Source organism: Aptenodytes patagonicus, chromosome 11, assembly GCF_965638725.1.
Source record: "Aptenodytes patagonicus chromosome 11, bAptPat1.pri.cur, whole genome shotgun sequence".
NCBI classification, from domain to species: domain Eukaryota; kingdom Metazoa; phylum Chordata; class Aves; order Sphenisciformes; family Spheniscidae; genus Aptenodytes; species Aptenodytes patagonicus.
This window is the reverse complement of record NC_134959.1, coordinates 13937417-13956810: the sequence shown is the minus strand read 5'-3', so window position 1 is coordinate 13956810 and position 19394 is coordinate 13937417. Positions and strand designations below refer to the sequence as shown.

Below are 19394 nucleotides of genomic sequence, written 5' to 3'. Positions count from 1 at the left end.
ATGCATTCACAAACTCACACATTTTTATGCCTAAAAGGGGAGAATTCAGAGTTTATTGATACCATTTCCACTACGATGTCTTAAAAGTAATGCATAGTTGGTGGCACTAGGTGTCCAGACAAATTGAACTCAAATGAACAAACAAAACAGGTCATTTATTTTATTTACCCTGAAAGGAATTTTCATTCTTTAATTGTAACTCTAGATATAAATTACGTGTGGAAGAGAGACTAATGATTTTCCCATGTTTGATCAAAGGCAAAGAATCAAAGATTTGTTTATATATTTATTTGTTTCTTTGCTGTGATAAAACCAGTTGTTATCCAAACAGTGTGACTGACCTAATAAAGGACATATGCATAATTGATCTCCATCTGTTTTTCAATATTTATTCTCTCTCTATTTTTTTAATAGAGTTCCGTTCCAGAAGTGCAGCCTGAAACATTTTTAAGGTGGTATATTTTAGCACTTCTGTAAAAGGTCTCATTTTATGCTGGCCCTGAAACGAAAAGGTTCGTTGTTGGTTCCACCCTTTAGTATCCCTTCAAGAGAGATTATATCAAAGAAGAAGAATTAAATTAAAATTGATTTGTGTTATTGATTTTTCTGTTTTTTTTTAAAGGGGATAAAGGGCGATGGAAACAGCGTATGCCCCTATGCTGTTTTACTGATGGACTATTTTTTAAAAACATAAAAAGCATATGTGGCCAATTTACATATTTACTAATTAAAAAAGCTTCCTGGAAACATTAAGTAGACTATCTTCTGTAACCTTTAACATTGTAGCTAATGGATATAGCCTGGAAATTTTCATAGAAGGTCCTCTAAATAATGTAAATGATTATGAATATGTAACTAGTTAATATGCAGCTACGAAAGGATTATCATGTAGAGGTTAATGAACATGCTGCTCTTACGGTTTGCAGGGCTTTTCTTTTTGTGCTTTTAGCTCACTTCATGCATGGAAAGTCATGTATTGGGAATGGAAAGCTTCCTGCCTTTTCCATCTTCCTCTGTAATGGGGCAATTAGGCTGGAACTTTCTTAAAGGATTTCATAAACATTTTTGTATGCTTAATTGTGTTGTGTACTTCACAATCACTACCAAATCTGAAAGAATGAAGGATGTTGTTAGAATAGGCTCTGACTCTTCTGCTTGTTAGTGGTGGTCTCCATTGTGTGTTAGCATTGTTACCAAACATTGCTGCGTTGTATGATTTATACCTTTTACAGAAACTTTACTCTTAAAATGGCCTTAATATTAATAGCATGAATTAGATTTCTGAGTTGATGTCCTACAGAAGTCTGTACGTTTATTCTTAACCTTAAAAACAGTTAGCTTGCACATTAAGGAAAATATTTGCTAGGCATTTGATTTATAGGAGTTTAAAGCAAATGGCAAATTTGAACTTGGCTTACGTGGGACGAGCTACCTGGCTGAATTTCCTGATGGATTATGAAATAGCATAACCACAAATATAGAGCTGATGCTTTTCATTTAAGTACTTTACTCTGTTTAAAGAATTATCTCACAAAGTAGTCCCATTTTTTTAACTCCTATATGAGTAGAAAATGCAGGGTCTGAGATCTGTTCTGCAATAGCTGCACATATGCTAACTAAAAAAAAAAAATTGTCTTTCATTCTGTTGTTTGGAAAAAAAAAAGAATTATCTGCTCCAGCGATTTCAGTGGTACTTGAATGTATGTTACTGTTTTCTCTGCAAATTTTCTCATTAATTGCTTTCAAATGTTAGCATTATTTTGGCTATATGAAAAACAAAATTTGTAAAAAAAAAAAAAAAAATCTAGAAAATGCTTATATTGAGAAGATGTCTAGACATATTTAATTGCCTCATGGCTTCATTGCATTTCATATAATTGAATGAAATTGTGTTATATTTTTGGTAACCATTATTCAGAGGTCAGAATATGTTTTGAAAGACAAAATCTCCACGTAATTATGGCAGAGAAGGTCACAGGTTTCAGCATCTTGTCTGTTTGCTATATCTACATAGTCTAAAAACAGTTAAAAAAGAAAAAAAGTATTTCATTTTAACAATACGCTTTGTTTTGTAAATTATATTGGATCTCTTGGGAAAGCCTGTGGCATAAATAAATAAGTGAAATATTCAGATTAAAACTTCCTTTTTTTTTTGACACCCAGAAAGAACAGAAGGGAAGCCAGCAGCCCATAATGGTGTCAAATATCCTTGTATTTAAACACCACAAAATTAATTTGTGCTTTTTCAGATTAAAACGGACAGTGCAAACATTTGTTGATGTACTGATAAAGGAAAAAATGTTTTTGGTGCTGTGGGGTTCATTTGTTTTTGTTTTTTAATGAATGAGTATGGAAGTTACATTGATGTCTTGTCATAATTTATGTTGTTTTCTTATTCTGCAAACATATAACACTGAAAATAGACTCCAGATTGCACAAACTACTACTTATCTTATATCGTGTGTCACCTAATAGTTATGGAGCAGGTATTGTACCAAAATATGAATTGAAAAGCTGTAATTTTTTCTGTGGTTATCAGTCTGCATTAGCGTGTGATAAAGTGTGCTGCTTAAGAACTACCATTCACATGCCTTTGCACTGACAAATAAAAATGTATATAGAGACACCACCAAATCTGTAAAGCTACTGTTCTAGTTTCTGATGCATTGACGTTGCAGCTGTGTGCTTAGCCTTGTTTTTTCATGAGTAGTTATCTGTTTTAATGACAGGTGGTCACTAGCTGCCAAGAAAAAATCCAGCACTGGTAAGTGAAAAATGTTTGATTACATGCCTAAAATACTGATGAGTTACCTAGTTATATTTTAGTAAAGTACTGCTATTTATGCTAGTGATAGCCAAATCCTACTAGCATGTTTTGGGGATTATAGTTAGCGATAGCTCAGAATTATTGCAGTGTGTACTCTCTTTAAAATGTATATATTTTCCACTGATACCATTACTTTAAATCACAAATACACTGAACCTTAGTGTTTATACTTCTGTTTTAAATACCCAGCTCATTCGTCATTTTTCCCCGAGTAACCTTGTGGGATGAATGCTGAATTTGCCTGATTGGTGAAAAAGTACTCCCAGGGTAGAATTGATTATTCTTGTTGTTTTCTTTCTAACTATGGAGCAAGTAGGGAAATTCTGCTCCCCCACCCCAGATGCGCTAAAACAATGTGAACGTAATGTTTTCCTGTTTTTTTTTCCCCCCAGTGAAGTATGTGATAAAGCTTAGTTTGTAATGCTTAGAAAGAAATGGTTTGTTATGTAAAAAAAATTATCTCTGGGCACTTTTTTCTCTGTTGGCAATCTACGGTTAATAGAAAACATGCTTAGTAAATAATAGTTTTGTATGGCATCTGAGGAAAATGTACATTTAATGGTGAATGAAATCTTATATTATGAGTTACTGTGAGATATAACAGTTGATCTTACAGATATCAAATTACAATATATCCATGCTGTGTTTACCATGATTTTACTGAGAGAACAACAGGAGCTGTCTTGATTATTGTCTGCAGGGTTATTGCAGAATCACAGCAACTGCCCCTTTAGTGGTGAGATTAAACCTTTGGTTATACACCATCAAGCATATAATATTTTAAATTTATTTTAAGAGGCTTTTTCTTCATGCCTGAAAGATCTCCAAGCAAATAATTTATATTTAGTGTGTATCAAATGTTTTTAGTTTAAATGCACATAGGCTGCAAGCACTGGATAAGAGGAAAAAAATCAAGGCAATCTATACACATCATCATATTAAATTCTGACTATTGGCTCGCAAAAATAATCTAAAACTAATATGTTTCATTTATGTTTAAAATTCAGAGACTGCATTAATTTTCAATAAGGGAAATATTATTGAAGTGCCTACTGGTGCTGCTGTGGTGAAGTCAGGCAGAATATCCCTAGCACACGTACTTTCTCAGGAGCTTTGCAGTGTCTGTACCAATTCAGTCCCGTGTGAAATTGTGCATGTACATTCTTTCACTAAGAGACAGTATTTTTCAGAAATAAACTAATTGACAGAAAGCCTTAAAATTCAAACAGATTTTTAAAAGTTTGGAAAGTTGTAACACTTATTTCCTCTTATAAAAATAGCTGAGGTTTGTGGAGTGGGGTGGGAGGGTTGGCTGTGGAAGGAGGAGTTGCTTGTGTGTTTGCTTTTACGCAGACTCTGGCCGTGGCCCCATGAACTTGGGGGTTTTGGGCACAGAATGTCAAAAGGAAAACCTAACTTACTGATACCTTTTATGTAGAAAAGCAGTTTATACAGCATCCATACAATCTCTACTTTATAAAAAATTATTTCAAATTTAGTACCCTTATTTAGATCTTGATTGTGCAAGAGCTGAGTGCTCTTGTTTCAACTGAGTAATTTGTTCATACAAGACCTTTTAAGTAGTCAGTGACACAGAATGTTAAAAAGAATTGGGTGGATAACAACAGGGTTTTAAAATGCTCAGCTTCAATATATTTCCATTAAATTATTTTCTTTTTCATTTTTTAGTACACTTCTTGAAGTATGTTTCTAAAGCCATGAATCCAATAATCGGTCTGGTATGGGATTAAACATCTAGACGTGTGTTTCCCCTTCTAGGGACATGGTCATAGCTGGAGTCCCAATATTCATCCTCCCAGTTCATTTTGGTTCTTCATTGCGTATGGGGACTGAGCATAGCGCCGGCACACCCCAGAGCTCGTGTGACCATCAGCTGTAGGGAGAGGGAGGTCAGCTTCCTTCCTTAAGTAATGCTGTTTCAGGCCAATTAATTAAAAGGATTGATTTTAATTTTCTTTATCTCGATGGTCCAGTTCAGGATGTGGCCGCACTTTTAGAGATTCCCATGGTGGAGGTTTGATCAGCAAAGGACAGTAGTCCCACTGAAAAAAGAAACATACTTTGCTCTGTGAAGCAAAATAGCTTTTGTAGCAAGTGATTTCTGCTGTACCCTAATCAGATTATTCAGTAACAGGCAGCAGTCAGACCTTAAAGGTAGTATCTTTTCAGATTAATGAAGAAACGTTGAGTGAATTTCAGCGATGAAACGATGGGAACGTTTAATCCTGCTGCGAGTGGGGGGGGATTTTCGTACCATTCTCTTCCCGTGGAGTCTTCTCCTGAAGTCTTTGAGACCTGGGCAAGGCCTTCGGCTTGGGGGTTGTGTTTGTTTTTCAGCAAGTAGTTGGAGTGCATCAGTGTCTATTTCTCAAATACAGATCTCTGTGAGGCAAAGGCTGGATTCTGTAAATATCATTAAGTAATTGATTGTTATTGTTGACACCAAGTTGTCATTATATTGCTTCCTTCCAAAAACATCTTGGTGAATTTTGTTAAGATTCATGAGTTTGTCTTTCCTCTGTGAAGGATGTGAATTGTATTTTCACTTTGATGTGGGCAGTGGACAGAGAAACTTGCCTAAAAAGTCTGGGAGAAATCTGCTGTCAAACCAAAGCAGCAGCAGTCATCTTTTGTAAATCAGTTATACGGAATACGGTTTTAATGTCCAAGTGGCATAAAAACCTAAATTCATTTTTTCAGGACCAGTTCAGCAACTTAAATATGAAGTACTCCAGGTATAAAGTAGGGTGATTACAGCAAAGTTCAACTATGGAAGCAAATGAGTCAAAACATAGGAGTATCAGATAAGTTTTCATAATGAATGCTGAAGAAGATTTCACTCTGCTTATGAATCTAAGAAAATCAATGATAATATTTTAAGAGTTGTGTTATCAACTATGACATTCATTTTTCAGCACATTTATAGACTGCTTTCCTGAATCATCCTCAGAAAACCTGCAATTTGCATCTTGGGTCAGCGTTGTTAAGCGTGCTGCTCCGTGCTTTCAGTTGCCTTTTATTGCAGAATTTACTACCATACATGTGTTACTATTTTGAAGTACAAGTAAACAATATCATCAAACCTGACATTTATATGCCAGCTACTTCATGCAGGAGCTGATTTCTGACCATCTTCAGAGTGGTCCATTAAAAGACTTTTTCCAGCCGAATTTAAGAATTTAAGAATATCTTCACAAAAGAAGGCTTTTTTAGAGGGAGTGTAGTTGCTTGTTTTGCACACAAAGGAAAATCCCTGCAGCAATTGAAATGCTGTATCTTGCAAAGTCCTCTGAAGAGCCAGGTGTCTACCGTGGGAATAATTTGTCTAAGTTCACCAAGCCATTTCTGTCTTGGGTAGCAACATGTAGCGTGAACCTTATTTACGTTTTGGATAGAGAAGCAGCGGAAGGGATGTTCCTTACCTGTATTGTCCCTTGTCAGGGATTGAAGGTGTGACAGAATCCTGGTGGTCAAGCCATCTTTCAGGAGTGTTGACTCTTGGTAGGAACACAGAGTTCATGCGAAAGTCAGAATTAATTAAAATTTTGCCCATTTATGTCAGCTCAAACCAAGGTCATGAATCCTTTATTAAAAGTGATGCTTTGAAGAATTTGCCTCTTATAAAGTATAAACTGGATTTTCAGTTATTTTTCTAAATATTGATGGTGGTATAACTGTTGAACTTGAACATGGAGTGAGATATGCCAAATCCTAGTGAAAGAATTTGCACCATAAAAAATTCAAATTCATGCACGATCTAAAATAATCATGTCCCTATTTTGACACGTTATTCTAAAATAATCTAGCTATTATGTTTGTCATCCCAAGTCTTTTATAAATAAGTTATTACATGTGTTTAAGAGTACAAAAGTTTATTTTTCTGTATTTTTGTGTGTCGTTGAATTACTAGCAGAAAAACATTAACTCTTTACTTTAGATATGAAATTGAATCAACTTGAATTTGTCAACAGGAAGAAGGTGGAGAGCGATTATGAGGCTCTTCAGGAACGACTCCGCACGTTGCCTGATAAACTGTCCTACGATATCATGGTATGTATGCTGTAGAGTTCACACAAGAAATGGGCTAAAATTTTTAGTAACTGAGGTGTCTGCACTGGTGGTGAGGTGTTATCCAGGTTGCCATGCAGTACTTAGTAATGTTACATTTATTATGATAATAGTTAAACCTTTGCTTTTGTTTCTTTCTCTTTTCTTTGAAATCCATTATAAATTACAATGTTACTGACAACTGAGAACTGATGACATAAATGCTAACACAAAACCTGACATGTTTGATATGCTAATTTATTGTATAGAAAACTATAATTATGATTGAATTACGGTACTTAGTCATTTCCTGAGAAGAAAGTGGCCGTAGTGTTGCCTGATTCATGGAAATAAACCCTAGAACATTGATTTTTACATAAAAAGGTGCTGCTAATTTTTGTTTTGCCGATCTTCACATTGACATAGTGATCTTTTCTGGTGCTTTGAATCTTCCCTAACAACTGCACAGCTCCCTCGGTAAACTTTACCCTGGTGGCTTGCACTCACCAGAATTTTGACCAAATTGGCTTTTCTCTCTTTCTCCTCCCCCGCCCCCTTCTCAGGTCCAATTCAAGATATATCTTTGAAGGGAGGGAAGTTGTGCTGTAAATAACTGAATGGCTAACTTCAGCATAAAGTGTCTGACTACTTTCTTCCTTGGCAGCCTGGCTCAGCGTATAGAGTTGAGCTGTTAGTAAGATGGCGTTGGAGTACGCTTACCGTGTGGGAAAAGAGAGTTTCCCTTTCCTGTGCTAATGATTCAGCTCTGGATTTTATGTGTGTAGTCCCATCACCACGTGTATATGCTTGGCCACATGATGTAAAGCAAAAAGATTGTGTTGTTTTCAAGCATAGAAAAAAACCTATTTTAAAAAAGCTAGATAGGGCTTATTCTTAGTTAAAGCAGCAATGTCAACTCACATCTGCTATTTTAAATGTATATAAATAGTTCCTATCCTGTTAGCCAAATATTTTCATATGTTTTCAATTTTGCTTTCATCATTTTGGGGGAAGAGTGAATAGGCAAATGGTGCAGTCTGCTACTTGAAAACCAAGTCAGGAAGGGTACGTGTGCAGGAAAAGCACATTCTGCATAGTCTTAACGTCAGGATCCTGCCTGCTGCAGAATTGTTTCAAGCATTGGTACCTTCCTGGATACTGAAGCTATGGAAGATCGCTTTCCAAGGAAACAGATCCACCAGGCCAAATGCTCTGCTTCAGCACAAATGTGGTGAGAAAGCAAGTGATTATCCTGAGGATATGAAGAAGGCAGCAGAGGAATAAAGTAGAAGGAGCTGACACAAACTGGCTGAGACAGATCTCTTTTTACCCTAAGAAAGAGAAAACTTGACATGGATGTGGTTCTTAGCTTTTTGCCACCTCCATTTAAACTTTAATTTGATTTTGGTCTCCTGATTTCTTTGCGATTGAAGCCCAAAGGCAGCCAGGCAGGTGGCAGTAGGTCTGAGGGTAAGAATGCAGGGGGCTGGTGCAGGAGACAGGAGTGAGGGTGGCCAGGGTCCTCCTCAGTGATAGGACTTGCCCAAGCACCGTCTGTAAAGCGTGGGCTGTGGAAGGCGTCTTAAATCGTAAGAATAATGTCCCATACATTGTAATACGTGTTAAAATGGGGGTTACGTGTTTTAAGAAGCACCTCTTAAAAGTTACAGAATGTGTTTATCACCAATGTACTCCTGTCTGAAGTATTCTGGTTCTATGTATTGGTTCCTGTGCCTGGAGGACCGGCGTTGCTTGGTGGAGCACTGCTCGAAGGCTGAGGTCTGCATACCGGTGAATGATAAAGCAGTGAGGTTAAGCACAGTCTGCGATCTGTGCTTACACTGAAGTTTCTGGGTACTTACTATTAACATTACAGATGCTGAGAAAAGCAACTCATCTTTGAGTTGGCCATACCTATTTAAGCATTTCAAAAAATTTAGCAAAGCTAAACTTGCTTTTATTAGGAATTGAATGGAGTCTGTGTATAACAAATATGTAACTCACCTAAATGATATTTTTATTATCAAGGCTTACATGTTAGGATTAAGTGAATTTGTTTTCCATGTGAGCATTCAGCTATACTATAGTTTAATGTCACAAAACAAGTTTTCTAGTTAAATGCCACTTTTCTGATTTTGTAAGTGCAATACTAAATTCAAATGGATCTGGTAATTTGAATATTTATGAAGGGTTAGTCATTAAATAACTGCTGTAGAATTTTTATTTCTTTAACTCTGTTTTACTTTTTTTTTTAAAAAACTAAGACATGAATGACTGTCTAGGTTTTATTTTCACTAGTGATTTTCAGCTGTTTCTTCTGTGCCTTTGACAGGTACCTTTTGGTCCTCTTGCCTTCATGCCAGGAAAACTTGTCCACACCAATGAGGTTACTGTTCTCCTTGGGGACAACTGGTTTTCAAAATGCTCAGCAAAGCAGGCTGTTGCGCTGGTTGAGCACAGAAAAAAACGTATGTATGTTTCTGAACATAATTTAATAGTCAAAATTATGTATCTTTGTATTAATACAGAAACGTAGTAGCATCTACACCGATCTTTTTTTTATGAGCTAGCTAACAGAAGTCTCATTCAGATGTAATACCAATTTAGCACCTTATTTTCCATCTTTACTTGGTATTTTATTGGATATATCTAATTTTTTTTAAACATCTAGCCAGAGCTTTATTTTTTTTTTAATGATACACCAACTTAAGTTACCAAAATTCAGGTTTTGATGTTAGGTGTTAGATTACAAGATCAGTCAAGATTTGCTTGTTTGTTTATTATACACAAAAGTAAAAAAAACCCAAACAAACTAAAAATCCCCTATCACTTTTCTTTAATGTGAGAAATGCTGTATTCTTTTCCAGAAAGTGAACCTCATGTTGTACTTTTGCTCTTAGTTACCTTATTCTCTGTTTTCTGTTCCCTTGTCCCTTCTCTTACTACTTTGCTGACTTGTCCTCTGTTTTGGTTTTTTTTTTTTTCCTTTGTCCATATAATTTTCCAGCTTTCTTCTCCCTCTACACATGCTTTACTCCTGCTTGTTGGGTTTTTTTCTCACTTGCTGCTAAGCTGTGTATCTGCCTCCTGCCCTTGACGTTTCTGTCCATTGGTGTGGAGAGATCCACTGGATCTCCCCAGATCAAGTGCCGTTGGTGACCACCAAATTCATCTTACGTAGCAGTAGGTCAGAGGCAGATAGGCAATTCCTGGTTTTGTTTCCAGCTCTTTTTAGTTGGTGGTGGGATCCTGGTTTTGAAGAGCCAGGACCACCAGCAAGTGGTGTGCATGGTGCACTTTGGAACCTCTTTGTGTTAGAAAGAATGAGAGCCTAAAATATTTGATGTAAATGTCAAGGAAGGAAAAGCACAATAAAATGGAAAATAAATTGGTACCTATTAGCCTTTGCTGTTTGCTTCAGATAAGCGTTTCAGTAAATTTTTTTCATATTGGTTTTACCTATAATCTGTCTCATTCGTGAATGAGTGCTCACTGCAGCTTTACCCTGTGTATGTGTAACACAACAATTTACACTGGATTTTTGTGTGTAAGTTCAGCTATCCATGTTGCTGCCTGCAGCAGAATACCTCAGAGGTTTCCCATCTGAATACTTTTTTTTTTCAATTCTGAGCAAGCAATATTTGTGTAAGAAAAGTTTTTTTTATAAAAATTCATTTGCTGTATTACTTTAAAATATTCCTTTATGAAGAACATTACAAAAAGTATGTAATTTGTATTTTACCTATTATCTTTCTTAATCTGGTTCTCCTGACACAACTTTGCAATTTTCTTTCTTACTGAACTGAGTCTACATTATTTATTGTGACTCTTGCGAGATCTCGGGTCCATAGCTTTTTCCTCGATCATCTGATATTTTTTTCAGTGCTGCAGAATATTTTTGTCACTGTTACATTCAGTGAAATCATTTGACCTTTGCATAGTAGATGTTTGAACATTAAGTAGTCTGCTGGGAGACACACAATAAATGCTGGATTCTTTCCTTTATGATCTTTTAAATTGCATTTAAAATACGAACTCAGAAATACTCATTTCTTTTAAAGCAAAATAGTCATTGATGCCTGGATATAAACCCATCATTCAGCTGATAGTTCACTTCAGCTGTGTGATGGCTGCCAGTGGGAGGCTCCAAAACACTGATATTAACTAAAAACTTTTTATTTAAAGGACTATTTTCAGTTTTGGATTATAAAAACCATATTAGTACATATGATTCTGAAAAAACTAAGTATTTCTTTTATATATATACTTTTGTCCTTTAAAAAACAACTGACTTAAACTCTTTCAACCATTTTCACAGTAAACGAGGGCAACTTAGAGGAGAATATTGGAGATTTTATTTGTTTATTCTAATCAGAAAAAAAGTTATGTACGTGAAAGACCTGTAGGCCATTGCTATATAATATGAATTGGCCACTTGTGACACGAATGTGAAAGGCTGATGTTTCACAAGTATTAGTTTAAAGTCTCTTTTGTGTATTGCACTGTAGTTATTTTCATAGGTATGACTTCTGATTTCACTGGCATTTTGTGAGCATAGGGGCTTCATAGTTTACAGGGTGATGTATATTGGGCATTATCATTACATTGACACAACGTGATTTGATTTTCAGTACATAATCTTTTTGTTTTGGACATAAATTTTGTGAGTAGGTCATACACACTGGAAAAGAGGGCATGCTTACTGCAGGGGATTACATTGCAAGCAGTCCCGAATGTCCTGTGTGCCAGTCGAAAGGTCCTAACACAGCAAAGCTTTTTTTAAGCATGTGCTTAAGGCCAGTGTGTGCTTAAAGGCTTTGATATATAGGAATTGGGGTCTGAACAGAGCAAAGAAAGGCTCATGCTGAAATTGCTTCCTGAACAGAAAGCTGGCAATATTTGTTGATGGTTTGTTTCTTCACTGACCTACTTTTTTTTATTCAATATTACTCTATTTAATTTAGGTGGATATTTTTTCATAACTGTGGTCAAATGTGTTCAGATAATGAAATGAACTTAATTAGCACTAATAATTCAGTGCTTTAACAGAAATTAAGAGTTATAAGGAAATAAATGCAAGACATTTTCATTGCTTACCATATCTTGTGTCCCACTCTCCTGAGCATCTGTTCAGGGTTTAAGTTTTCTAGTGGGACTGGCTCTTAGGTAGAAAAGGGTAAGAGGTTCCTGTAACTCACTCACTTCTGAGTGTTGTTTCTTGCTGGTTCTGGGGAGTTCTCTTTATTGCCTGTGACTAGTTTTGCACGGATCTGCCCATTGAAGACCTCTGGTCACCGGGGGTGTCCCTGTTTGCCTTTGAGGACACCACTGCCCTAACAGTTAATTTGATCAAGGTTCATAGAAAATTTTCTTTACAGTGTGATTCCTTCTGTGTATGTTGGATGTATACAAGAATGGACAATATGATTTTGCATGCTTAAGCAGTAATAGTACCAGATAAATCAAACAATATCTGAGTATAAAGCCTTGGAAGTTAGGGGTAGCAATAAGAGTGTACTATATATAAAAGCTTTAAATATTACTTAGTACTAATTAGGTCATCCTTTTTGTCTTAGTAGTTTTGTTAAATTTACTTTTTAAAGGAGAACGAGTGAGAAAATGTTTGCTTCTGTGGAATAGAAAAATGCCCAGCCACAGCAGATTAATTTTTTGGTTAAAATTTATTTAATTGAAAGGAATAATTGAAGGGTGACTGTACTGAATATTAAAAGTAAATGCACTTTAACTGACATAGCTGTAGGAAGCCCTATTTTGGGGATACATTTTTGTTCTTAGCTTTTGATTTAGATGCAAACTGTTCAGCACTGTGATTGGTTGAAATGTATTTGATAAAATTTGGGACAGTCATTCATATCAAATGAGTGACTTTTTCATAAAATATTGATCGTGTCTTCTTGAATAATACTTGAGTTGCAGTAGATCTTTCATTTGCTGCACATTTTTCTGACATCCTAGATGTTCAGTTAGTTTCAAAACTGTTAAAAAACATAAATAAATCTAGTGAAGTTTATGGAATTGCCAAGTATATTTTTAATTGTTTTAAATTTGTTGCAGTTTGTTAAACCAGGTAGTACAGATAATGGGAAACACTTTACACATATGTTTGTGTGTAAAAATGTGAAGAAACAGTGAAGTAGATTAAAGGATATGCATGCCAAATTCCATTATAATAAAAGAAATTAGCTTTTTAAGTATGTCACAGTTTAGCACAACAATAATGCAATTGTAGTTTTTTCTCTTACAATTATCTTGCTTAAGGTACTTCACAATATTTCTGTTCTCCTCAAGGCAAGACTGTATTGTCTCAGAATTCAAAGAGGGAATAAAGATTCTTTTTGTGAATATGGGATTATATCTTTTACGTGTTTGTGATGATATAAATTACGTTTTTTCTCTATATCAGTAATCGCATTAATTCTTTAAGATGGGAAATTTTTCATTACAATAGTCCCTGTGGTAGTTACTATAGAAAGAAATGAAATAGATTTTCCTTGTAAATATTTGTGGATTAATTCAGTATGCTAGGTATTCCAAGTGTCTAAACACTTTAAAAGGTGGGCAATTAAAACATGCACACAGAACTAGGAGTGGTTTTATTGTGTTAAAAATTTATCAGATAAAAAAAAAAATCCCACTTAAAGGAGAATTGTTGAACTACTTAGCAATTGTGTCTTCAATATATGTAAGAATACCCTTGCAGTGTCATGCTGCAAATGAATTCATGAAATGAAAATACTGATTGCATTAACATACAGTATTGTGATAGTACCCGATTGTAAATTGCAGTATGTAACCTTTAATACAAATATTTGTGTCAATCAAAATTGACCGATAGCTTAGTATACAGGGTTTAAAAGATACCATTGTTTTTAATAAATAAGATGATCCAGGCGGATGAGGAGCAGTTTGAATTTGTTCCTTATCAGCATTTCCAGAAAAAAGGATATTGTCTCCAAAATATATGATAGGAAGGCTTTCCATTTCCCATCTGTGAATGAGTGAGGCCTTTAGAGGTTTTAATGTTTCATCCAAGGGTGAAAATAACTTCCTTTATATTCTAAAGAATGTAACACAAACTTGCCTACATGCAGGCAATGTTACAAAGAAATCTAGCTGTTGCTTTTCTTTATAAAAAACCAGTAAAATTCTGCTGGTTTTCTGCATGATGGAGAATTTTCTTTCACTGTGCTTTTGAGCATTTTTTTACCATTTTTTGCGATTATCATTTTTTAGTTTGATAACCTCTATCAGTTCCTTCCTTACCCTTGTTAAGTTAGGGGCTGATTCAGTGTAGTGCTAAGTGCTCTAAATTTGCTCTGCAGTTCCCAGGAGGTGTTTGGTTTCTCACAGGACTACAGTCTAGGTATTTTAACCAGAACACAGTGGAAGAAAGTAAGGAGAATAGACTCCTTTCTGTAAGTTATATATTGTGATTCAAAGAAGCCCCTACCGTTTTATAATTCTTACTGAGCAACAGAGGAGTTGTCTGAATGCCACCCTCCTTCATTTAGGAGGAATTTAAATGTATTAATATAATTCTAGCAATTACATAGGTGTGTGAACCTAAAAGAGAAATGTGTTGCATTTACTTAGTGTTCCTAAAGCCAAATTATCTATACAAATTTTTACAGAAGAAAATGCAAATGACTTTGGTTTTGATACCAAGGGAACACGGAAAACAGAATGAAGGTTGTCTTTAAGAGGCGCAAAGCTGCTGCACAAAGGGTTGCATTGCATTTTAAAGAACTAGTGCAGTTGCTGTTATAAAGAATGAATTTATTTATGTTGTTGCAAGCACAAAGAGAGCTTAAATCCATATACACAAAAAGCAATCAGGATTCTTTTTTGAATCTTAAATGCATCACTAGAAAAATGAACAGAAAAGACTAGAAAAACAGAGAAGGGTGTTTTGAAAAGCTCTTAGTAGATGCTACTTTCTTGTAGCGGATCTTACTTGTTTCAAGTAACCTGTGATAGTTTCTTGGACCATTATTGGCTAAAAAAATATTTTGTTGCAGATTAAATATATATTTATCGAAATACAGTTAAATCCTCAGATGATTGATTCACTTATGCAGACCCTTAAAAGCAGGAAAATAAGTAACACACTTAAAATAGCATGCCGTAACTCAACCCATTAATAGTATTTGTAATTGTATTGTAGTGCTGTACTTTTGCAAGGAAATACCTTCCATCTCCAAAGAATTCAGAAGTGGAGTTTGTGCGTTAGATTGCATGATACTTTACCTCCAGCCTGAGTAATATTAACATGCTCCATTAACAGACTGCATGATAGGTATTCTTGTTTTGTTCAGGGGTCAGTCATAATTGTGCTAGAAATTGCTGATCAAAGATTTTGCATGCAGAATGCTATTCTGTGGTTCCCCCATGTAACTTCCCTTCTGTACCTGAAATGGGATGGTGGCAGCCCAGCATTTCCATGGTGGAGAGTGAGAACCGCTGAGGTACTGCCTTCAGGTGCGTGTACTCGGTTCTCACTCTGGAGGAACTGAGCCACTGTCAGTAATTGAGGTAGGTGGTTGTTCCCTGGCTTGTATAAACACTCTGTGTATATATAACCATCTTAAGACTGGTTACCTTCTACTTGAGAAACCGTGTTAGACGATGAAGAGGTCTTAACTCTAAATCTCAATTGCATACAGAATTCTTTGTTAATCTAAAATTTCTGTCCAGTCACCTATCCTCAAAGGAGATTATTTCCTAACTTTTCAGTCTTTTTCTTCTATGTTATATCCACGAGACTCCCTGGAAGACTAACTGAACCTAGCAAGGTAGACCAGGCTTCAGCTTCATCTCAGTTTGTCCTGTTTCACAAAGTCTGACTTTTCAAAATAGATCAACCTGTTCTCACTATTCTTGTCTGTTCTTACTATTTAAATCCCAGTGTAACACACAGTTTCCAGAAGTAACTAAAATAATGTCTACGATTCCCCAAATCCTTATAGACAACACTCCAAGGACATTAATGTCAAACTCAGATAATTACAATTTGTATCCAGCCAAGCTAATTAACCCATTAAAGCCAAAATGCATAGATGAGAATTTGTGTCAGTTTGGCATTAGTACGTTGTCATGTCTTGTAAAATCTGGCTCCGGTGGACTTCATTTCAACAATATGAAATGTGTTCCCCAATTATTTTTTTCATCTACCCGATGTATACGTAGCAAGCAGAGGGCTGCTTCTTAAAAATGGCTAATCATGGTGTAAGGAAATCCAGTCAAGTCCTTTCAGACTAATAAGGGAGCTGGGAAAGAATGATCTAAATGTAAAGAAATCTCGCTGCCTGTAAATATTCAAAGGCTGCTGCGGAGAGGAAATCTACATATCCTGATTTCTGATTCAAATACCTTTTCCTTTTGGCGGTCCTGGAAAACAGTCCTAGGGCCTCTGGCTTGTCTGTGGTGCTGAACTCTCTTTCCAAGCGGTTTAGCTGAGACATGTAAATAGGAACTACTCGGGTTCACCTGAAAGCCATGTCAGACTTTTCTCAGATTATTGGATGTGACAAAGTTGGACAACAGCCTCTGGTTCAATCCGTCTTAAAAGGCTCTAAGAAGCTTAAACCACAGGGTAGTAAGAGGAGGAGACTATGGAGCCTCTCTTACTCCTCCAGTATTTTCCTAGGGGGTCTCAATGAATAAAAAAACCCTGTAGTTTGTTAAGTGAATTGTTTCTTGCTAGATACGGTACATTTTAAAATTCAGTGAATGGTGTTGGAGGCTTTTAGGATGCGCAGTGGCGAGTTTAAAACGCGAAACCCTGAGCTTCCCCTGCAGTTACGTGCATGAGCCCTTTTCCAGGAGACCCCTTCTTCACTGAGGGGCCTGGCCACGGGAAGGTCTCTCCTTTGGCCGACCGGGAGCCCCGGCTTTCCGCTGGCAGGGGAGGCACAAGCGACCGAGTGGGCTGACCGGGGACACGGGGACAGAGCGTCGCAGTAATCCCAGCTGTCCGCTGACGTGCTGTGTGGCCCAGGGCAAATCACTTAAACTGTCTGTTTCTTCATCTGTAAAATAGGAGAGAGTAATACTTACCTCCCTCGCAGGGCGCTGGGCAGATTAGTTAATGCTTGTACAGCATTTTAAAATAAAACACGGTGTGTAACTGCTCAGTCTCCTTACCTAACAGAGCAAACCAACGCGCTCCCGTCTGGAAAGCAGCATTGCAAGCTGGTGCTTCAGAAGTAGCGTAACCTAGATGGCTGTTGAACAATATTTAGATATACAGGCAATGACTGAGACACTTGTGGTGTTTAAGAAACAGCTGAGCATCACATTTACTATGAATGTAAAATAAAAGCCTGAGGAAAATTGGTCTCAAGCTAGACGTTTATGTATATTGAGACTACCTTCAAGAGCTGAAAGCACAGATGGGAGCATTTTGTGTGAAAACTATCACCACCTCTCTTTGATGTGGACTTTGGAGGGTGCCTTATACGCTGAAAAAAGCTGTGGACGACATTGATAGGAATTAACTGAAGAATAAAAGCTGCGTGTGAGAGGTGATCGCTGCTGACTGACGGAAGATGAGGCGGCTCTCGAAGGAGTTGTGTAAGGGGAGCAGGACCCTGATTGCGTGTGGAAGGAGCTGTGTCCTCTGAAGGGTGTGTGTTGGCACCGCTCAAGATATCGAATACTTTCTGGAAAGAGTATTTCATCCAGTAGGAAATGCAAATGCAGAGCATTTTTCAGGGGAGAATCTTAAGCTATTTCTTAGAAACAGCTTAACTAATGGAGATGACTGCACATTTGACACATAGGTGGTTGTTTGGTTTAAAGGCTAATGCTTTTGAAATACCCTAAAAGTCTGAGCTGTGTCTTCATGCTTCTTGTTGGAAAGGATGGACGTTTGCTTGAGTAGCCTTTTCCAAAATGCATAATGTTCTTTCTAAACTATTTACTGCAAGTAATATATTTTTAAGGAATTGTATTTGATACACTGTGAAATATCAACAGGGAAAAAAGCATATGATACTGAATCTGTTAAAATCAGGATGAGAGTAATCTCACATGCTTGGTGGTCATTGTGTTTTGCCTGACTGTTTCATGTATAATTTCCTCTTCTGTGTGTGCAGAGGGGGAGGAGGGATCTGAACCTGTTTGTAGAATTCTGAGTCACTAAGTAGATTTTATTTTGGAAGAACAACTACAAACTCATTTCGTCTACTTAAGTGCATTTTGTAATCATTTTGTGATTATTAATATATTTTCACACATCCTTATCTGAAAGGCCTATCATTACAATAAACGCAATGTCTGACCCTAGCCAAAAAAACGTATGGGGAGTAGCTATGTATGTACTATAACTTTTTAGGATTAGCCTCTAGACCAGAGAGATACTTAATCAAATACTAAAGTTTACAGGCAAAAGGAGAGTTAAAGAAAAGAATAAGAATACTGAGAAAATACTTTGAAAATAGTTTTTCAACTAGAGTATTTTGTGGTTAAGTTTTCCCTCATGACACGTTCCTGTCTGTAAAATGGGAATAGCAGGGTGCTCTGCCATACTTGTATATTGTGAAAATAAATAATTTGGGGTGTATGTGGTTTTTTACATGCTACAGTACTGATGATCATGTAAGTATCATAAATAGAAGCAATGCCGAGGAAGGAGCTAGCTAGATTCGTGAAGTGAGTTTCTGCTTAAAAAAGTTTCTTGGAGTGTGACTTTGCTGATCCCATGGTAGAAAGGATCCCTTTGCCTCCTTCATAGTATTGTATGAGACATCATCTTCTTGTATTGCTTTAATGATTCCAAAAAAAGAATTTTAAAATAGAAAATCAGCTTACTTCTTCACAAAGGCTTTTAGCTCCTTCAGGGTATATAGGACCAGTAGGTGCAAGGTCTTAGAGATCCTCTGTTGAAACTAATTTATGTAGTAAGTCTTCCCTCCTGAAAATTTGCATTTGTATTAGTTTTGAGTTGAACAAAGAGTGCAAGTCTATTAATATTATTAGTATAAGGCTTTAATTGTGCCCTCTTTCCCCCAATTCTTAAGTCTTAGCAAAGCTGTGTTTCCTTTTCAGGCGGTTATGACCTTCTTCTTTTGCAAATTAGTTTGTTTTTTATGATAACTTTAAGGTAAAAGTGAAACTTAAGTTTTTAATATTTTATAAATTGCTATTGAAAGGATTCATTATTTAATTAGCATGAGGGAATATAGAAAGCAATGTCTCAAATGAACTAATGTCTGAGAACTGGGTAGTAGGTTTGCAAAATTGCAGTAAAGCATAGTTGCCCAGACAGAAGAGCTGTCTGCCTTCTGCCGTGTGTTGAAAGTACAGTTATTAGGGCATAAGCATATTTCACTTGTCCATCATAACAAAAATGTTTGAACACAGTAACAGGAATGAAGTTTCAAAGGGTTTTTAACAGTATGTTTCAAATACCACTCTTAATTTTGTCACACTAAAGCAGACTCTCCACCTGGATTTTTTTTTTTATTTAGAAGACTTT

The 19394-nt window shown here is 36.3% G+C and overlaps 1 protein-coding gene across 1 annotated transcript in view; it reads left to right on the top strand.

Moving 5' to 3' along the window:
* The window catches only part of URI1 (URI1 prefoldin like chaperone), a 42447-nt gene that overhangs the window by 9759 nt on the left and 13294 nt on the right, over positions 1 to 19394 (top strand). The window contains exons 2-4 of the mRNA XM_076349189.1: positions 2730 to 2764; positions 6820 to 6898; positions 9228 to 9363. Of these exons, the coding sequence (XP_076205304.1) occupies positions 2730 to 2764; positions 6820 to 6898; positions 9228 to 9363 (250 nt within the window). The remainder of the gene's footprint in view (positions 1 to 2729; positions 2765 to 6819; positions 6899 to 9227; positions 9364 to 19394) is intronic.